This window comes from Heterodontus francisci, chromosome 24, assembly GCF_036365525.1.
Source record: "Heterodontus francisci isolate sHetFra1 chromosome 24, sHetFra1.hap1, whole genome shotgun sequence".
Lineage (NCBI taxonomy): Eukaryota > Metazoa > Chordata > Chondrichthyes > Heterodontiformes > Heterodontidae > Heterodontus > Heterodontus francisci.
The window spans coordinates 55,737,632-55,757,353 of NC_090394.1; the positions used below are offsets into that span (position 1 = coordinate 55,737,632).

Below are 19,722 nucleotides of genomic sequence, written 5' to 3' on the forward strand. Positions count from 1 at the left end.
ATGTAGATATTGGTGAACCATAATGGTGAACCCATATTCCAGCATTCCATGGTGCAGTAACTCGATTCCCAAAACAATGCACCATTGTACTAACTTCTACATTTTTGCTTAAAATGCTGTTTTGTGGATATATAATAGTAAAATCTTTAAATGAAGTATGAATAAGGAAGATGGTGCTGCACCTAACTTTTACAATATTGCGCGTTGAATGTTGTATTTTACCTGGAGAAATAACGCACAGATTACTCACATGGTTTTACAGTGAATCAGATGTCCAAATACCTACATAAATCGGAGTTCCGATTCTCTCCTGACCAACACCTCTCGAAGCCTCTGGATTCGTGCCATTTCTATTTCAATTTCATCCGGTGTCATGGTCAAGTCAGCCATTGAGATGATGTCAAGCTGATCTGCAATTGAGGAGACAATGTGAAGTCAGAGTAAATAAACTAGAAATTACAAGCTCTAGCCATTCCCATCAATCAAACCAATATTTACTGGATCTGTCATGAGCCACCAGTTCACTAATGTTGACTGAGACCAAATCAAAACAGTTTTACCAATGAGCATATTCTTTGACCTCCTTGTCTCGAGAGACAATGGGTAAGCGCCTTAGAGGTGGTCAGTGGTTTGTGGAGCAGCGCCTGGAGTGTCTATAAAGGCCAATTCTAGAGTAACAGACTCTTCCACAGCTGCTGCAGATAAAATTGGTTGTCGGAGCTGTTACACAGTTGGCTTTCTCCTTGCACTTCTGTCTTTTTTCCTGCCAACAGCTAAGTCTCTTCGACTCGCCACTCTTTAGCCGCGCCTTTATGGCTGTCCGCCAGCTCTGGCGATCACTGGCAACTGACTCCCACGACTTATGGTCAATGTAACAGGACTTCATGTCGCATAGAAACAGAGAAACATAGAAAATAGGAGCAGGAGTAGGCCATTCAGCCCTTCGAGCCTGCTCCACCATTCATTATGATCATGGCTGATCATCCAACTCAGTAGCCTGTTCCGGCTTTCACCCCATACCCTTTGATCCCTTTAGATTCAAGAGCTATATCTAACTCCTTTTTGAAAACATACAATGTTTTGGCCTCAACTGCTTTCTGTGGTAATGAATTCCACAGGCTCACCACTCTTTGGGTGGAGAAATTTCTCCTCATCTCAGTCCTGAAATGTTTACCCCGTATCCTTAGACTATGACCCCTGGTTCTGGACTCCCCCACTATCAGAACATCCTTCCTGCATCTACTGTGTCAAGTCCTGTTAGAATTTTATAGCTTTCTATGAGATCCCCCCTCACTCTTCTGAACTCCAGCGAATATAATCCTAATCGAATCAATCTCCCCTCATACGTCAGTCCTGCCATCCCAGGAATCAGTCTGGTAAACCTTCGCTGCACTCCCTCTATAGCAAGAACATCCTTCCTCAGATAAGGCGACCAAAAATGCACACAATATTCCAGGTGTGGCCTCACCAAGGCCTTGTATAATTGCAGCAAGACATCCCTGCTTCTGTACTCGAATCCTCTCGCTATGAAGGCCGACTTACCATTTGCCTTTTTTACCGCCTGTTGGACCTGCATGCTTACCTTCAGCGACTGGTGTACGAGAACACCCAGGTCTCGCTGCATATTCCCCTCTCTCAGTTTATAGTTACATTCAGATAATAATCTGCCTTCCTGTTTTTGCGACCAAAGTGGATAACCTCACATTTATCCACATTATACTGGATCTGCCATGCATTAGCCCACTCACTCAACTTGTCCAAATCACCCTGAAGCCTCTCTGCATCCTCCTCACAACTCACCCTCCCACCCAGTTTTGTGACATCTGCAAATTTAGAGATATTACATTTAGTTCCCTCATCTAAGTCATTAATGTATATTGTGAATAGCTGGGGTCCTAGCACCGATCCCTGCAGTACCCCACTAGTCACTGCCTGCCATTCAGAAAAAGACCCATTTATCCCTACTCTTAATTTCCCGTCTGCCAACCAATTTTCTATCCATCGCAATACACTACCCCCAATCCCATGCGCTTTAATCTTACATGTCGCGTTTGCAGACGTCTTTAAAGCGGAGACATGGATGGCCTGTGGGTCTGTTCCCAGTGACGAGCTCGCTGTACGATGCTTCCTTGGGGATCCTGCCATCTTCCATGCGGCTCACATGGCTGAGCCATCTCAAGCGCCACTGGCTCAGTAGGGTGTATATGCTGGGAATGTAGGCTGCCTCGAGGACTTCTGTGTTGGGGATACAGTCCTGCCACCTGATGCCAAGGATTCTCCAGAGGCAGCGAAATTGGAATGATTTGAGACGTCGCTCTCGGCTGACATGCGTTGTCCAGGCCTCGCTGCCGTAGAGAAAGGTACTGAGGACAGCGGCTTGAAACAGTCCAACTTTTGTGTTCCGTGTCAATGCACCATTTTCCTACACCCTCTTGGCCAGTCTGGATATAGCAGCAGACGCCTTTCCCATGTGCTTGTTGATTTCTGCTTCGAGAGACAGGTTACTGGTGATAGTTGAGCCTAGGTAGGTGAACTCTTGAACCACTTCCAGAGCGTGGTCGCCAATATTGATGGATGGAGCATTTCTGACGTCCTGTCCCATGATGTTTGTTTTCTTGAGGCTGATGGTTAGGACAAATTCACTGCAGGCAGCCGCAATCCTGTCGATGAGTCTCTGCAGACACTCTTCTGTGTGGGATGTTAATGCAGCATCATCAGCAAAGAGGAGTTCCCTGATGAGGACTTTCCGTACTTTGGTCTTCGCTCTAAGACGGGCAAGGTTGAACAACCTGCCATCTGATCTTGTGTGGAGGAAAATTCCTTCTTCTGAAGACTTGAACCCATGTGAGAGCAGCAGGGGGAAGAAGATCCCAAACAGTGTAGGTGCGAGAACACAGCCCTGTTTCACGCCACTCAGGATATGAAAGGGCTCTGATGGGGCACCGCTATGCTGAAATGTGCCTTTCATATTGTCATGGAATGAGGTGATGATACTTAGTAGCTTTGGTGGACATCCAATCTTTTCTCGTAGTCTGAAGAGACCACGTCTGCTGACGAGGTCAAAGGCTTTGGTGAGATCTATGAAAGCAACATAGAGGGGCATCTGTTGTTCACGGCATTTCTCCTGTAGCTGGCGAAGGGAGAACAGCATGTCAATGGTGGATCTCTCTGCTCGAAAGCCGCACTGTGCCTCAGGGTAGATGCACTCAGCCAGCTTTTGGAGTCTGTTTAAAACGACTCGAGCGAAGACTTTCCCCACTATGCTGAGCAGGGAGATTCCACAGTAGTTGTTGCAGTCACCGCAGTCACCCCTTGTTCTTATAGAGGGTGATAATATTGGCATCATGCATGTCCTGTGGTACTGCTCCCTCATCCCAGCACAGGCAAAGCAGTTCATGGAGTGCTGAGAGTATAGCAGGCTTGGCACTCTTGATTATTTCAGAGGTAATGCCATCCTTTCCCGGGGCTTTTCCACTGGCTAGACAATTAGATTAGAGATACAGCACTGAAACAGGCCCTTCGGCCCACCGAGTCTGTGCCGAACATCAACCACCCATTTATACTAATCCTACACTCATCCCATATTCCTACCAAACATCCCCACCTGTCCCTATATTTCCCTACCACCTACCTATACTAGTGACAATTTATAATGGCCAATTTACCTATCAACCTGCAAGTCTTTTTGGCTTGTGGGAGGAAACCGGAGCACCCGGAGAAAACCCACACAGACACAGGGAGAACTTGCAAACTCCACACAGGCAGTACCCGGAATCGAACCCGGGTCCCTGGAGCTGTGAGGCTGCGGTGCTAACCACTACGCCACTGTGCCGCCTGGCATCACTGAGTTCTATTTTTGTTGGCTGTTCGTCCAGCTCATCCATGACTGGCAGAGACTGGGCTGCATTGAGGGCGGTATCAGTGACAACATTTTCCCTGGAGCACAGTTCTAGGTAGTGCTCCACCCAGTGGTCCATTTGCTTGTGTTGGTTAGTGATCGTTTCCTCTGATTTAGACTTTAGGGGGGGTCGATCTTGTTGATGGTTGGACCAAAAGCTCTTTTAATGCCATCATACATTCCTCTGATGTTTCCGGTGTTGGAGGCCAGCTGAATACGACTGCATAGGTGTTGCCAGTAGTCATTTGCACAGCGCCTGGCTGTTCTTTGTGCAGTGCTTCTGGCTACTTTAAGTGCTACGGATGTTAGCTCGCTGGGGGCTTTCTTGTATTTCAACAGTGCAGTGCGCTTAGTGGCTATGACAGGTTCCAGCTCTTCAAAGTGAGATTGAAACCAGTAGCCAGAAGCACTGCAATGAGCATATATTAAACTGCTAACAGTACATTTTCTGTAAATTAATGCCAAATGGTTTAACAATATAAATCTCAATTAGATTGAGGCAGACGTTTTCTAAGGTACAATTCATATGCAACTTGAACTCACTTGACGTCTATGATGCTGCCTTTATAGTGCGGGTACCCAATCCGCTGCATTCTGCATGAAAAGTGGTTTCTGCATGAGGGTTTTAACGTTATTTTCTCGAGGTTATCTATTCTCCAATGCAATCCATTCTGTTTTAGTCCTCACTGAAACTCTTTCCAGGTCATGTTCTTCTGCTAGAGAGAGAAGGGTCAGATGGTTACCTTATTGACCCACTCTTTGCTGTTTCTCCAGGAGATACTCAATAGCATCCTGGTTCACTACGAGGGAAACACAGGTTTTCACACTAGGATCCGAGAGTGTATACAATGTGGCGCAGATACGGAATTTAGCCACTTAGATTTACACATAATAACTCTGCTGGCCTGGCAGCAGTCTGACATATTGCTCCAAGATCAGTACGCTAAATGAAGAGTTAAAATTAAATTACACTCCACGGTGCTATTTATATTTTACTCGAATAATTCTGTTGCTATAATTTTGCGATGGTGACTCTCCTGAGAACTTTTCATCTGCCTCAAATCACAAAGGAACCAAGGCAGTTTTTGCTCTGTTTAGTCATTTATTTAGTTTACCCGAGTCTGTCTTTTTAAATCTGGCTGTCATGGGCACTTCAGTATGTCAGTATGACCTCAATGTTTCATACAAAGCTCGATTGCAGATTAAACTTTATATAAGTTATACCCTCCATTGGCTGAAATCCCCCCACATCTCCGGGTGCTCAATATGCCATCACGTCAGCTCTTAGATTGGCGTTGAGAGCCTGATTCCCCGCTGTGCTTGCTCCGGTAAACTCTGATTAGAAAATCAGCGAAAGTTATCAACAGCGATACCGGCAAAATTTGCTGTGGATCTCGCCGATCCCCACCATTGCAGGAAAATCTGGGACACTGTGGCAAGTGTTTAAACTTAGCCAGTAATGACTAATTTCACTAAATGGGACATTTCTAAAACTCCTCTAAATAACCCAATCTATAGAATTGCAGAAATGCATTCATGTGCTTCCGTGCTGAGGATCAACTCTACTCAGTTTTTTTTATTCGTTTCATGGGATGTGGGAGTCGCTAGCTAAGCCAGCATTTATTGCCCCTCCCTGATTGCCCTTGAGAAGGTGGTGGTGAGCTGCCTTCTTGAACCGCTGCGGTCCATGTGGGGTAGGTACACCCTCAGTGCTGTTAGGAAGGGAGTTCCAGGATTTTCTCCGAGCGATAGTGAAGAAACGGTGATATAATTCCAAGTCAGGATGTTGTGTGGCTTGGACAGGAACTTTCAGGTGATGGTGTACCCATTCATCTGCTGCCCTTGTCCTTCTAGTTGGTAGAGGTCGCGGGTTGGGAAGGTGGTGCTTCAGTAGCCTTGGTGCGTTGCTGCAGTGCATCTTGTAGATGGTACACACTGCTGCCACTGTGCATCGGTGGTAGAAGGAGTAAATGTTTGTGGAAGGGGTGGCAATCAAACGGGTTGCTTTGTCCTGGATGGTGTCAAGCTTCTTGAGTGTTGTTGGAGTTGCACCCATCCAGGCAAGTGGAGAGTATTCCAACACACTCCTGACTTGTGCCTTGTAGATGGTGGACAGGCTTTGGGGAGTCAGGAGGTGAGTTAGTCGATGCAGGATTCCTAGCCTCTGACCTGCTCTTGTAACCACTGTATTTATATGGCTACTCCAGTTCAGTTTCTGGTCAATGGTAACCCCCAGGATGTTGATAGTGGGGGATTCAGCGATGGTAATGCCATTCTCTCTTGTTGGAGATGGTCATTTTCTGGCACTTGTGTGGCACAAATGTTACTTGCCACTTATCAGCCCAAGCTTCTGTATCTGAGGAGTCACAAATGGTGTTGAACATTGTGCAATCATCAGCGAACATCCCCACTTCTGACCTTATGATTGAAGGAAGGTCATTGATGAAGCAGCTAAAGATGGTTGGGCCTGAGGAACTCCTGCAGTGATGTCCTGGAGCTGTGATGATTGACCTCCAACAACTACAACCATCTTCCTTTGTGCTAGGTATAATTCCAACCACCGGAGAGTTTTCCCCCGATTCCCATTGACTCCAGTTTTGCTAGGGCTCCTTGATGCCATACTCGGTCAAATGCTGCCTTGATGTCAAGGACAGTCACTCTCACCCCATCTGTTGAATTCAGCTCTTTTGTCCGTGTTTGAACTAAGGCTGTAATGAGGTCAGGAGCTGAGTGGCCCTGGCGGAACCCAAACCGAACGTCAGTGAGCAAGTTATTGCTAAGCAAGTGCCACTTGATAGCACTGTCAATGACACCTTCCATCATTTTACTGATGATCGAGAGTAGATTGATGGGGGCAGTAATTGGCCAGATTGGATTTGTCCTGCTTTTTGTCTACAGGCCATACCTGGGCAATTTTCCACATTGCCGGGAGATGCCGGTGTTGTAGCTGTACTGGAAGAGTTTGGCTAGGGGCTCAGCAAGTTCTGGAGCACAGATCTTCAGTACTATTGCTGGAATTTTGTCAGGGCCCATATCCTTTGCTGTATCCAGTGCCGTCAGTCATTTCTTGATATCACGCAGAGGGAATTGAATTGGCAGAAGACTGGCGTCTGTGATGCTGGGGACTTCAGGAGGAGGCCGAGATGGATCATTCACTCGGCACTTCTGGCTGAAGATTGTTGCAAATGCTTCAGCCTTTTGCATGGATATGCTGGGCTCCCCCATCATTGAGGATGGGGATATTTGTGGAGCCTTCTCCTCCAGTCAGTTGTTTAATTGTCCACCACCATTCACAACTGGATGTGGCAGATCTGCAGGGCTTAGATCTGATCCGATGGTTGTGAGATCGCTTAGCTTGTCAATCACATAGTGCCTACACTGTTTGGCATGGAGGAGAGATTCAGGAAACTGGGCCTGTATTCCCTAGAGTTTCGAAGAATGAGAGGTGATCTCATTGAAACTTACAAAATTCTTACAGGGCGTAACAGGGTAGATGTGGATAGGCTGTTTCCTCTGGGTGAGTCTAGAACCAGGGGACACAGTCTCAGAATAAGGGGCAGGCCATTTAAGACTGCGATGAGGAGGAATTTCTTTACTCAGAGGGTGGTGAATCTTTGGAATTCTCTACCCCAGAAAGCTGTGGAAGCTCAATCATTGAGCATGTTCAAGAGAGAAGTCGATAGATTTGTGAATACTAATGACATCAGGAGATATGGGGAAAAATTGGCGTGGAGGTCAATGATCAGGCATGGTCTGTTTGAATTGCGGAACAGGCTCAATGGAATGAATGGCCTACTCCTGTTCCTATTTTCTATGTTCCTATGTTTCTACGTTGGGCCTCAGAAAGTTTTCTCCAAAATTTCCCACGTAACTATTTGAAGAGGAACAGAAAGTTGCCCTGATAGCCTTGTAAACATTTCTCCCTCAACCAACACAACCAAAAAAGATGAACTGTTTACTTGTTATTTGTTGGATCTGGCTGTGCACAACATTGGCTGCTGTATTTGTCAGGCAAACCCCACCTGCCAAGACTGAGGCACACATTATTTCGCCACATGAACATTAAAACTTTAAAAATTGCAATCTCTGACTAGAAGGACATTTGCATAGTACCAAACAATGTGGAAACAAAGGGAGCCAATCCCTGTTCCTCCAATACACAGAAGTGGTCGGACCAGTTTTGATCACATGGCTGACTGGCTATGACAGGGAAATTTGAACCTCCAACCAAGGACATTGAAGAGACTGTTCCATATAAGGAACTAGTCACATGACTAACCTGCTGAGCACCCTGGGAGCTTTTTGAATTTGAACTCCCAAACAAAGGGATTTGAACTGAGAATGCTGTGTGCTCCTGGAACTGAGGCAAGAACATCTCCTGCCTGTCTGTCTATCTCTCACGGAACTGAAACCATTGAAGACACATGAAACTCAAAGAGAGGAAGGTTTGCCACGTGAACAAAGTTTTAAGAAGATTATTGGGCCCCAATGAAACACAAGACTAGAACTTCAATCAAGGACTACAGCGAGCCCGAGAAACAGTTAGAAGATATTGCCTCAAACTGTTCGACATATCGTTTCTTCTGCTCTTTTGCACTACCTAGAACTGTACTCCAGGGAGAATGCTGTCACTGAGACTGCCCTCAATGCAGCCCAGCCTCTACCAGTCATGGATGAGCTGGACATACAGCCAACCAAATCGGAACTCAGTGATGCCATTGATTCCCTAGCCAGCGGAAAAGCCCCTGGGAAGGACAGCATTACCCCTGAAATAATCAAGAGTGCCAAGCCTGCTATACTCTCAGCACTACATGAACTGCTATGCCTGTGCTGGGACGAGGGAGCAGTACCCCAGGACATGCGCGATGCCAACATCATCACCCTCTATAAAAACAAAGGTGACCGCGGTGACTGCAACAACTACCGTGGAATCTCCCTGCTCAGCATAGTGGGGAAAGTCTTTGCTCGAGTCGCTCTGAACACGCTCCAGAAGCTGGCCGAGCGCGTCTACCCTGAGGCACAGTGTGGCTTTCGTGCAGAGAGATCGACTATTGACATGCTGTTCTCCCTTCGTCAGATACAGGAGAAATGCCGTGAACAACAGATGCCCCTCTACATTGCTTTCATTGATCTCACCAAAGCCTTTGACCTCGTCAGCAGACGTGGTCTCTTCAGACTACTAGAAAAGATCGGATGTCCACCAAAGCTACTAAGTATCATCACCTCATTCCATGACAATATGAAAGGCACAATTCAACATGGTGGCTCCTCATCAGAGCCCTTTCCTATCCTGAGTGGTGTGAAACAGGGCTGTGTTCTCGCACCCACACTTTTTGGGATTTTCTTCTCCCTGCTGCTTTCACATGCGTTCAAATCCTCTGAAGAAGGAATTTTCCTCCACACAAGATCAGGGGGCAGGTTGTTCAACCTTGCCCGTCTAAGAGCGAAGTCCAAAGTACGGAAAGTCCTCATCAGAGAACTCCTCTTTGCTGACGATGCTGCTTTAACATCTCACACTGAAGAATGCCTGCAGAGTCTCATCGACAGGTTTGCATCTGCCTGCAATGAATTTGGCCTAACCATCAGCCTCAAGAAAACGAACATCATGGGGCAGGATGTCAGAAATGCTCCATCCATCAATATTGGCGACCACGCTCTGGAAGTGGTTCAAGAGTTCACCTACCTAGGCTCAACTATCACCAGTAACCTGTCTCTAGATGCAGAAATCAACAAGCGCATGGTTAAGGCTTCCACTGCTATGTTCAGACTGGCCAAGAGAGTGTGGGAAAATGGCGCACTGACACGGAACACAAAAGTCCGAGTGTATCAGGCCTGTGTCCTCAGTACCTTGCTCTACGGCAGCGAGGCCTGGACAACGTATGCCAGCCAAGAGCGACGTCTCAATTCATTCCATCTTCGCTGCCTTTGGAGAATACTTGGCATCAGGTGGCAGGACTATATCTCCAACACAGAAGTCCTTGAAGCGGCCAACATCCCCAGCTTATACACACTACTGAGTCAGCGGCGCTTGAGATGGCTTGGCCATGTGAGCCGCATGGAAGATGGCAGGATCCCCAAAGACACATTGTACAGCGAGCTCGCCACTGGTATCAGACCCACCGGCCGTCCATGTCTCCGTTATAAAGACGTCTGCAAACGCGACATGAAATCGTGTGACATTGATCACAAGTCGTGGGAGTCAGTTGCCAGCATTCGCCAGAGCTGGCGGGCAGCCATAAAGACAGGGCTAAATTGTGGCGAGTCGAAGAGACTTAGTAGTTGGCAGGAAAAAAGACAGAGGCGCAAGGGGAGAGCCAACTGTGCAACAGCCCCAACAAACAAATTTCTCTGCAGCACCTGTGGAAGAGCCTGTCACTCCAGAATTGGCCGTTATAGCCACTCCAGGCGCTGCTTCACAAACCACTGACCACCTCCAGGCGCGTATCCATTGTCTCTCGAGATAAGGAGGCCCAAAAGAATATTGCATGTTTATATCATGTGTACATGCTAGCGTGAGCGTGTCGTATATCCACAGGCGTGCACCGTATTTAAGATTGAGTTTAAAGTTTTAAGGTTTTAATAAATTTCCTCTTTCTGCTTTAAACCAAAGAAAGCCTGTTTGTGCTCAGTTATTTGCCTGATAATTGGAAAACTGAACAAGGATTCACAAAGGGGGAGCTCAAAACACAGTGTGTTTAAAAGCAAAACCCTGTTACAATAAGACCAGGTGAAGACAGCAAGAGACACCTAGACACATTGCTCACCTGGTCGTAACACATTTGTCTTACGTAACAATATTTACTGAACTTCAAAAGTAATTCATTGCAGGTGAAACACTTTGAGGTTTCCTGAAATTATGGCAAGATAATACAAATGCTCGTTCGTCATTTCTTTCCATTCAGCTCATCAGGATTTCTAACTGATGCAGAGAAAATCAGCTCTTATGATCAAATGTGTGCAGAGATTATGCACGGTTGAAATAGTTTTCTCATGTTATAAATGCTAACCGGACACACTGAGGATAAAAAGAGGGTATTAATTAACAATGAGATCATCAAAAGCATCACATATAAAAGGTGTTGTTAATTAAAAGCTAAATGAGGTATTTTGTGTTTCCTCATTTTAATATTAATTAAATAATTGAATGTGTTAAAAGCAAAATCAATACAATATTGTCCATAATGTTAATGTAAAGATTTTCTATGGCTATAAAAATGTTTTAACATGATAGCCTTGAAATTGTTAACCTTGTTTTTGGAATATAAAATCATTTCCACTTTTCAACTGAATTCTGAGTTCATTGATTCTGAAATATAAATATATAGTTTTATATAAAGCTCATAGTTGGAACAGGATATCAAAAGAAATCAATCTATGGATTCAAAAATAAGTAACGTGCGAAAAGCATAATATAGATACAATCTTATAAATGCAATCATCGTTGCCAAGATGCACAATGGAAAGCAAGAAATAGTATCCTTGACAGCGTGTTGGATTTTCGCGGTGTTTGTAATATCCAGATAATGAAGTTAGATAAACCTCTGCAACATCAAGACAGAATTTCATAAATCCAATATGATCAACACAATATATAGTTAATCGTATGTCATTTAATAATAATCTTAAGTTTCAGTCCTGACTATGCAAGTGAGTTATGGTTTGTTTTTTAACATTTTAATTGAAGAAATGAGAATTGGATGTATATCTGGTTCCGCTTAATGGCATTTTTCAAGTAAATGAAACAAAACCACCATTGTTTGCTGTTTCTCTGCATTTTCTTCTTGTGCTGTTACAAAGCAACATAGACAGAAGAAATCCCTCCTCCGATTGTATGGAAGTAACCAAAAGATGGTGTTTTTAAAAAAGCACCATGCTGATCAACGGCTCAAAATATTTTAAAATTTTGTGTCAGTAAATATGCAGTTAAACATTCTTTGTGTAGTATCAACAGATGCAAGTACAGAGGTTTCAAAAAGGTGGCACATATGATCAAAACCAAAGTTTGTGAAAGGTGGTCTCCATTTGTACTGTGCAGTTTATTAATTTCTCATAAACATAGAACACAGACTACGTACCTGTATGAGTACTTTTTATGCTATTATGGAAGTACTGGGATTGATAGTAAATGATGCCAATTAAAATCTTGGTGCAAAATTCTACCTTCTATTGGACTATCATGAGGCTAAGTAAGCCAACAATGATTACCTAAGGACAGGATAAGATTAAGTATACAGTCTGCAACCATGATTAGTAGAAACAAAAAGAGATTGTACATCGTACAAGCAAATACTGAACAATTACCTAAAACAGACATAGCAATGCAATCCAATCCCTAGAGTGCACTGTACTCTAACTTTTTTTAAATATTCATTCATGGGATGTGGGCGTCGCTGGCTAGGCCAGCATTTATTGCCCATCCCTAATTGCCCTTGAGAAGGTGGTGGTGAGCTGCAGTCCATGTGTGGTAGGTACATCCACAGTGCTGTTAGGAAGGGAGTTCCAGGACTTTGACCCAGCGACAGTGAAGCAACGGTGATATAGTTCCACGTCAGGATGCTGTGTGACTGGAGGGGAACTTAAAGGTGGTGGTGTTCTCATTCATCTGCTGGCCTTGTCCTTCTAGTTGCTGGAGGTCGCGGGTTGGGAAGGTGGTGCTTGAGTAGCCTTGGTGCGTTGCTGCAGGGCATCTTGTAGATGGTACACACTGCTGTCACTGTGTGTCAGTGGTGGAGGGAGTAAATGTTTGTAGATGGGATACTAATCAAGCGGGCTGCTTTGTCCTAGATGATGTCAAGCTTCTTGAGTGTTGTTGGAGCTGCACCCATCCAGGCAAGTGGGGAGTATTCCATCACACTCCTGACTTGTGCCTTGTAGGTGGTGGACAGGCTTTGGGGAGTCAGGAGGTGAGTTACTCGCCACAGGATTCCTAGCCTCTGACTTGCTATATTTATATGGCTACTCCGGTACAGTTTCTGGTCAATGGTAACCCCATGGATATTGATTGTGGGGGATTCAGCGATTGTAATGCCATTGACTGTCAAGGGGAGATGGTTAGATTCTCTCTTGTTGGAGATAGTCATTGCCTGGCATTTGTGTGGCACGAATGTTACTTGCCACTTATCAGCCCAAGCTTCTGTATCTGAGGAGTCGCAAATGGTGTTGAACATTGCACAATCATCAGCGAACATCCCCACTTCTGACCTTATGATTGAAGGAACATCATTGATGAAGCAGCTAAAGATGGTTGGGCCTAGGACACTACCCTGAGGAACTCCTGCAGTGATGTCTGGAGATGAGATGATTGACCTCCAACAACCACAACCATCTTCCTTTGCTTTTGGTACGATTCCAAGCACCGGAGAGTTTTCCCCCGATTCCCATTGACTCTAGTTTTGCTAGGGCTCCTTGATGCCATACTCGGTCAAATGCTGCCTTGATGTCAAGGGCAGTCGCTCTTACCTCACCTCTTGAGTTCAGCTCTTTTGTCCATGTTTGAACCAAGGCTGTAATGATGTCAGGGGGGTAGTGGCCCTGGCGGAACCTAAACCGAGTGTCAGTGAGCAGGTTTTTGCTAAGCAAGTGCCGCTTGACTGGCATTGTCAATGACACCTTCCATCACTTTACTGATGATCGAGAGTAGACTGATGGGGGCAGTAATTAGCCAGAGTGGATTTGTCCTGCTTTTCGTGTACAGGACATACCTGTGCAATTTTCCACATTGCCAGGTAGATGTCGGTGTTGTAGCTGTACTGGAACAGCTTGGTTAGGGGTGTGGCAAGTTCTGGAGCACAGGTCTTCAGTACTATTGCTGGAATTTTGTCAGAGCCCATAGCCTTTGCAGTATCCAGTGCCTTCAGTCGTTTCTTGATATCACGCAGAGTGAATCGAATTGGCAGAAGACTGGCATCTGTGATGCTGGGGAATTCAGGAGGAGGCCAAAATGGATCATCCACTCGGCATTTCTGGCTGAAGATTGTTGCAAATGCTTCAGCCTTATCTTTTGCACTGATGTGCTGGGCTCTCCCATCATTAAGGATGGGATATTTGTGGAGCCTCCTCTTCTAGACAGTTTAATTGTCCACCACCATTCACAACTGGATGTGGCAGGACTGCAGAGCTTAGATCTGATCTGATGGTTGTGGGATCGCTTAGCTCTGTCTATCGCATGCTGCTTACACAGTTTGGCACGAAGTAGTCCTGTGTTGTAGCTTCACCAGGTTGATACCTCATTTTGAGGTATGCCTGGTGCTGCTCCTGGCATGTCCTCCTGCACTCTTCATTTAACCAGGGTTGGTCTCCTGGCTTGATGGTAATGGCAGAATGGGAATATGCTGGGCCATGAGGTTGCAGATTGTGGTTGAGTACAATTCTGCTGCTGCTGATGGCGCACAGCGCCTCATGGGTGCCCAGTTTTGCATTGCTAGATCTATTTGAAATCTATCCATTTAGCACAGTGGTAATGCCACACAACACGATGGAGGGTATCCTCAATGTGAAGGCGGGACTTTGTCTCAACAAGGACTGTGCGATGGCCACTCCTACCAATACTGTCATGGACAGATGCATCTGTGGCAGGCAGATTGGTGAGGACGAAGTCAAGTATGTTTTTCCCTCTTGTTGGTTCCCTCACCACCTGCCGCATACCCAGTCGAGCAGCTATGTCCTTTAGGGCTCGGCTAGCTCGGTTAGTAGTGGTGCTACCGAGCCACTCTTGGACATTGAAGTTCCCCCACCCAGAGTACATTCTGTGCCCTTGCCACCCTCAGTGCTTCCTCCATTCTGAATGATGTAAATGCATGCATTGCCCTAAAAAGATCATAATGTGCCATGCATACAAAAATTGAGAATTTATAAAACTGGTTATATATTTGCTACTTTGGTGGCGAAAGAGTTAGTCATATTTGTACTGACGATTACTACTGATATGCAAAACTACCAGTGCAATCAGCACTCTCAAAAATGTCACTCCACAGAAGTTAAAACAATATGAGTCAATAGTAATTACATATATTGTGCTTATACTGGCAGCAAAATAATGACAAACCTTCACAACAGTTGCCAATTCCAGACATTAGAGTGCCATTAAATAGTTTGAATTATATATCACAAGAAGAAATAACATGGAAATTAATTGGGAATAAGTAACTGGAGTGGGCAATCTGAAAGTACATTGATATTATCAACCCAATAAGGATTTTAAAATAGGAACATTAAGCCTCTTGAGCTGTTCCGCCATTTAATTAGATCATGGTTGAGCTAGCTATACCTCAACTGTACTTACCTGCATTTGGTCCATATCCCTTGATACCCTTACCTACAAAAATTTATCAATCGGCATCTTGAAAATTTGAACTGATGCAGCATCTGCAGCCTTTTGGGAGAGCAGGCACCAGATTTCCAACAACAACAACAACAACTTGGATTTATATAGCACCTTTAACGTAGTAAAACATCCCAAGGCATTTCACAGGAGTGATTATCAAACAGAATTTGACTTTAAGCATGTAAAAATGCATCCTGATTTCACTCATGACTTCAAACCTCAGGGCAATACCTTGACCAGAGTCAAGCTGCTTGGTTTAAATTTCAAACAAAGCTTGGCAGTTAACTGCCTGTCACCATAAATGGTGCATTCTCCATGGCAATACCTCCACCAATCAGAATTCACTTGCCAACTAATCAGCACTCTCTTCTCATACAGTATAAAGTCATTGTTTTCCCTTACATTGGTATTCTTGCAGATTATCCTGATGAGTGCAAGACGAACAGCTTCGACAACATGTCTCTGTCTTCAGCAATACTCAAGTTCTGTACTATCAAACGACTAATAGTGTATTTTATCGATATTGCTACACCCCCTCTTTTTCCAATTTTCCTGTCCTTTCTAAAATCCTAAAGCCTGGAATATTTAGCTCCCAATCATCCTCAAGTTATAGCCAGGTTTCTATAATGGCTACCACATCATAGCCATTAAGCTGAATTTTTGCTTCTGACTCATTTGTTCTATTTCTTATATCACATCTCATAGAATCATAGAATGTTACAACACAGAAGGAAGCCATTAGGCTGATCATGCCTGTGCCAGCTCTTTGGAAAAGCTATCCAATTAGTCCCACTCCCCTGCTCCTTCCCCATAGCCCTGAATTTTCCCCCCCTTTTCAAATATCTAAACAATTTCCTTTTGAAAGTCAATATGGAATCTGCTTCTATCACCTTTTCAGGCAGTGCATTCCAGATCATAACGACTCACTTAGTAATTTTTTTCCCTCATGTCACCTCTGGTTCTTTTGCCAAATACTATGAATCTGTGTTCTCTGGTTACCAACCTTTCTGCCACTGCAAACAGTTTCTCCTTATTTACTCCATTAAAACCCTTCGTGATTATAAACACCTCCATCAAATCTCCCCCTAATCATCTGTGCTCCAAGGGGAACAATCCCAGCTTCTCTAGTCTCTCCACATAACTGATGTCTTGCATCCTGGTACCATTCTAGTAAATTTCCTTTGCACTCTCTCCAAGGTCTTGCCATCCTTCCTAAAGAGTGGTGCCTAGAATTGGCCGCAATACTCCAGCTGCGGCTTAACCAGTGTTTTATAAAGGTTTAGCAAAATTTCCTTGCTCTTGCACTTTATTGTGCTGTTTATAAAGCTAAGATCCTGTATCCTTTTCTAACACCTCCTGCCACCTTCAAAGAGTTGTTCACAAGTCTCTCTGTTCCTGCACCTGCTTTAAAATTATGCCATTTAGTTTATATCCCCGCTCCAAACTCTGTTCCCTACCTACTGACTCCATCCATCCCCCTGGCAATAGTCTGAGATTAAGCCAGTCTGTTTGTAACCTTGGTGTCATGTTTGACCCTGAGATGAGCTTCCAATCTCATATTCGTGCCATCACTAAGACCGCCTATTTCCACCTCCGTAACATTGCCCGGCTTTGCCCCGTCTCAGCTCAACTGCTGCTGAAATCCTCATTCATGCCTTTGTTACCTCTAGACTTGACTATTCCAATGCACTCCTGGCTGGTCTCCCACATTCTACTCTCCGTAAACTTGAGGTCATCCAAAACTCATGTCTTAACTCACACCAAGTCCCATTCCCCTATCACCCCTGTGCTCACTGACCTACATTGGTTCCCGGTCAAGTAACGTCTTGATTTTAAAATTCTCATCCTTGTTTTCAAATCCCTCCGTGGCTTCACCCCTCCCTATCTCTGTAATCTCCTCCAGCCCCACAACCCTCCAAGATATTTTCCGCCTCAAATTCTGGCCTCTTGTGCATCCCCAATTTTAATCACTCCACCATTGTGGCCGTATCTTCAATTGCTTAGGTCCCGAGCTCAGAAATACCCCCCCCTACACCTCTCTGCCTCTCCACCTCATTTTCCTCCTTTCAGACACTCCTTAAAATCTACCTCTTTGACCAAGACTTTGGTTATCTGACCTAATATCTCCTTTTGTGGCTTGGTGTCATACCTTGTTGTATAATGCTCCTGTGAAGCACCCTGGGATGTTTTATTACTTTAAAGGTGCTATATAAATATAAGTTGTTGTTGTTGTTGAATACCTCTCCTTATTCCTCCTACCAAAATGAAGAACTTCACACTTCCCTGCAGTAAAATTCATGTCATTTGTCTGCCCATTTCACAAGTATGTTTATGTCCTCCCGAAGTCTGTTACTATCCTCCTCACCATTTACTACATTGTTCCCAGTTTTGTGTCATCTGCAAATTTTGAAATTATGCCATGTATACCCAAGTCCAGGTTATTAATATCTGTTGACTTAGTAATAAGATCATAGATCTCACCAAAGCCTTTGACCTCATCAGCAGACGTGGTCTCTTCAGACTACTAGCAAAGATCAGATGTCCACCAAAGCTACTAAGTATCATCACCTCATTCCATGACAATATAAAAGGTACAATTCAGCATAGCGGCGCTTCATCAGACCCCTTTCCAATCCTGAGTGGCGTGAAACAGGGCTGTGTTCTCGCACCTACACTGTTTGGGATCTTCTTCTCACTGCTGCTGTCACATGGGTTCAAGTCTTCAGAAGAAGGAATTTTCCTCCACACAAGATCAGATGGCAGGTTGTTCAACCTTGCCCGTCTTAGAGCGAAGACCAAAGTACGGAAAGTCCTCATCAGGGAACTCCTCTTTGCTGCTGATGCTGCATTAACATCCAACACAGAAGAGTGTCTGCAGAGACTCATCGACAGGATTGCGGCTGCCTGCAATGAATTTGGCCTAACCATCAGCCTCAAGAAAATGAACATCATGGGACAGGACGTCAGAAATGCTCCATCCATCAATATTGGCGACCACACTCTGGAAGTGGTTCAAGAGTTCACCTACCTAGGCTCAACTATCACCAGTAACCTGTCTCTCGATGCAGAAATCAACAAGCGCATGGGAAAGGCGTCTGCTGCTATATCCAGACTGGCCAAGAGGGTGTAGGAAAATGGTGCACTGACACAAAAGTCCGAGCGTATCAAGCCTGTGTCCTCAGTACCTTGCTGTACGGCAGCAAGGCCTGGACAACGTATGTCAGCCAAGAGCGACGTCTCAATTCATTCCATCTTCGCTGCCTCCGGAAAATCCTTGGCATCAGGTAGCAAGACTGTAACCCCAACGCAGAAGTCCTCATGGCGGCCAACATCCCCAGCATATACACCCTACTGAACCAGCGGCGCTTGAGATGGCATGGCCATGTGAGCCGCATGGAAAATGGCAGGATCCCCAAGGACACAATGTACAGCGAGCTCGTCACTGGTATCAGACCCACCGGCCGTCCATGTCTCCGCTTTAAAGATGTCTGCAAATGTGACATGAAGTCCTGTGACATTGATCACGAGTCGTGGGAGTCAGTTGCCAGTGATCGCCAGAGCTGGCGGACAGCCATTAAGGCGGGGCTAAAGAGTGGAAGAAACTTAGCTGCTGGCAGGAAAAAAGACAGAAGCGCAAGGAGAGAGCCAACTGTGTAACAGCCCCGACAACCAATTTTATCTGCAGCACCTGTGGAAGAGTCTGTCACTCTAGAATTGGCCTTTATAGCCACTCCAGGCTCTGCTTCACAAACCACTGACCACCTCTAGGTGCTTACCCATTGTCTCGCGAGACAAGGAGGCCGAAGAAGAAGAAGTAATAAGTGTGCACCTGATCGATATGTTTTTGCTGCACAGCAAGCTGCATGTTCAAGATCGAAGCAGAAAAACATATTTTATTAACAGCTGTACTGGAAGTGACGGTTCAGCTACTTTTTGAAGTAATGAGGGTATTTTGCCTGACTCATCAGGTAATTGTGTACTGTGATTCACTGTGGCTTCTTACTGAGTAGCACAAATCTGAAACTGCTAATGTAAGTTGATGTCCATATCAGGAACTATGAAAACAATTGTTCAGAAGATAGACATGGCACAAACCAGAAAACTAAAATCACCAGGTGACTCTCAATAATATTCCAGTTTTGCTTATATATGTATTATCACTGATGGAAGTGAATAAGAAATGTTATCAGCGAAAGAAGACTTGTGCCTTTCACGACCTCAGGATGTCCCAAAGAGTTTTACAGCAATGTGATCATGATCAGATAATACGTTTTAGTGTTGGTGATTGAGGGTTAAATATTGGCTGGGACACCAGGGATAACTCCTCTGCTTCTTCTTAGAAATAATGTCATGGGATCTTTTACATCCACCTGAGAGCAGACAGGGCCTCAGATTTACGTCTCATCCGAAAGACGGTACCTCTGACAGTGCAGCATTCCCTCAGTACCAAGGTTCCCTATCAGTTTTTTCAGAGTGCATAGGCAATTTTAAATTTTTCTGC

The 19,722-nt window shown here is 44.9% G+C and overlaps 2 protein-coding genes across 6 annotated transcripts in view; one reads left to right on the plus strand and one right to left on the minus strand.

The window, feature by feature from the left end:
- pdxdc1 (pyridoxal-dependent decarboxylase domain containing 1) overlaps positions 1 to 19,722 on the plus strand; it is a 213,172-nt gene that overhangs the window by 61,732 nt on the left and 131,718 nt on the right. The window lies entirely within an intron of this gene.
- Positions 1 to 19,722, minus strand: part of LOC137383418 (bMERB domain-containing protein 1-like) — a 113,551-nt gene that overhangs the window by 57,542 nt on the left and 36,287 nt on the right. For both annotated transcript variants that reach the window (XM_068056239.1, XM_068056237.1), the window contains exon 2: positions 287 to 410. In XM_068056239.1, coding sequence (XP_067912340.1) covers positions 287 to 410 — 124 coding nt within the window. The remainder of the gene's footprint in view (positions 1 to 286; positions 411 to 19,722) is intronic.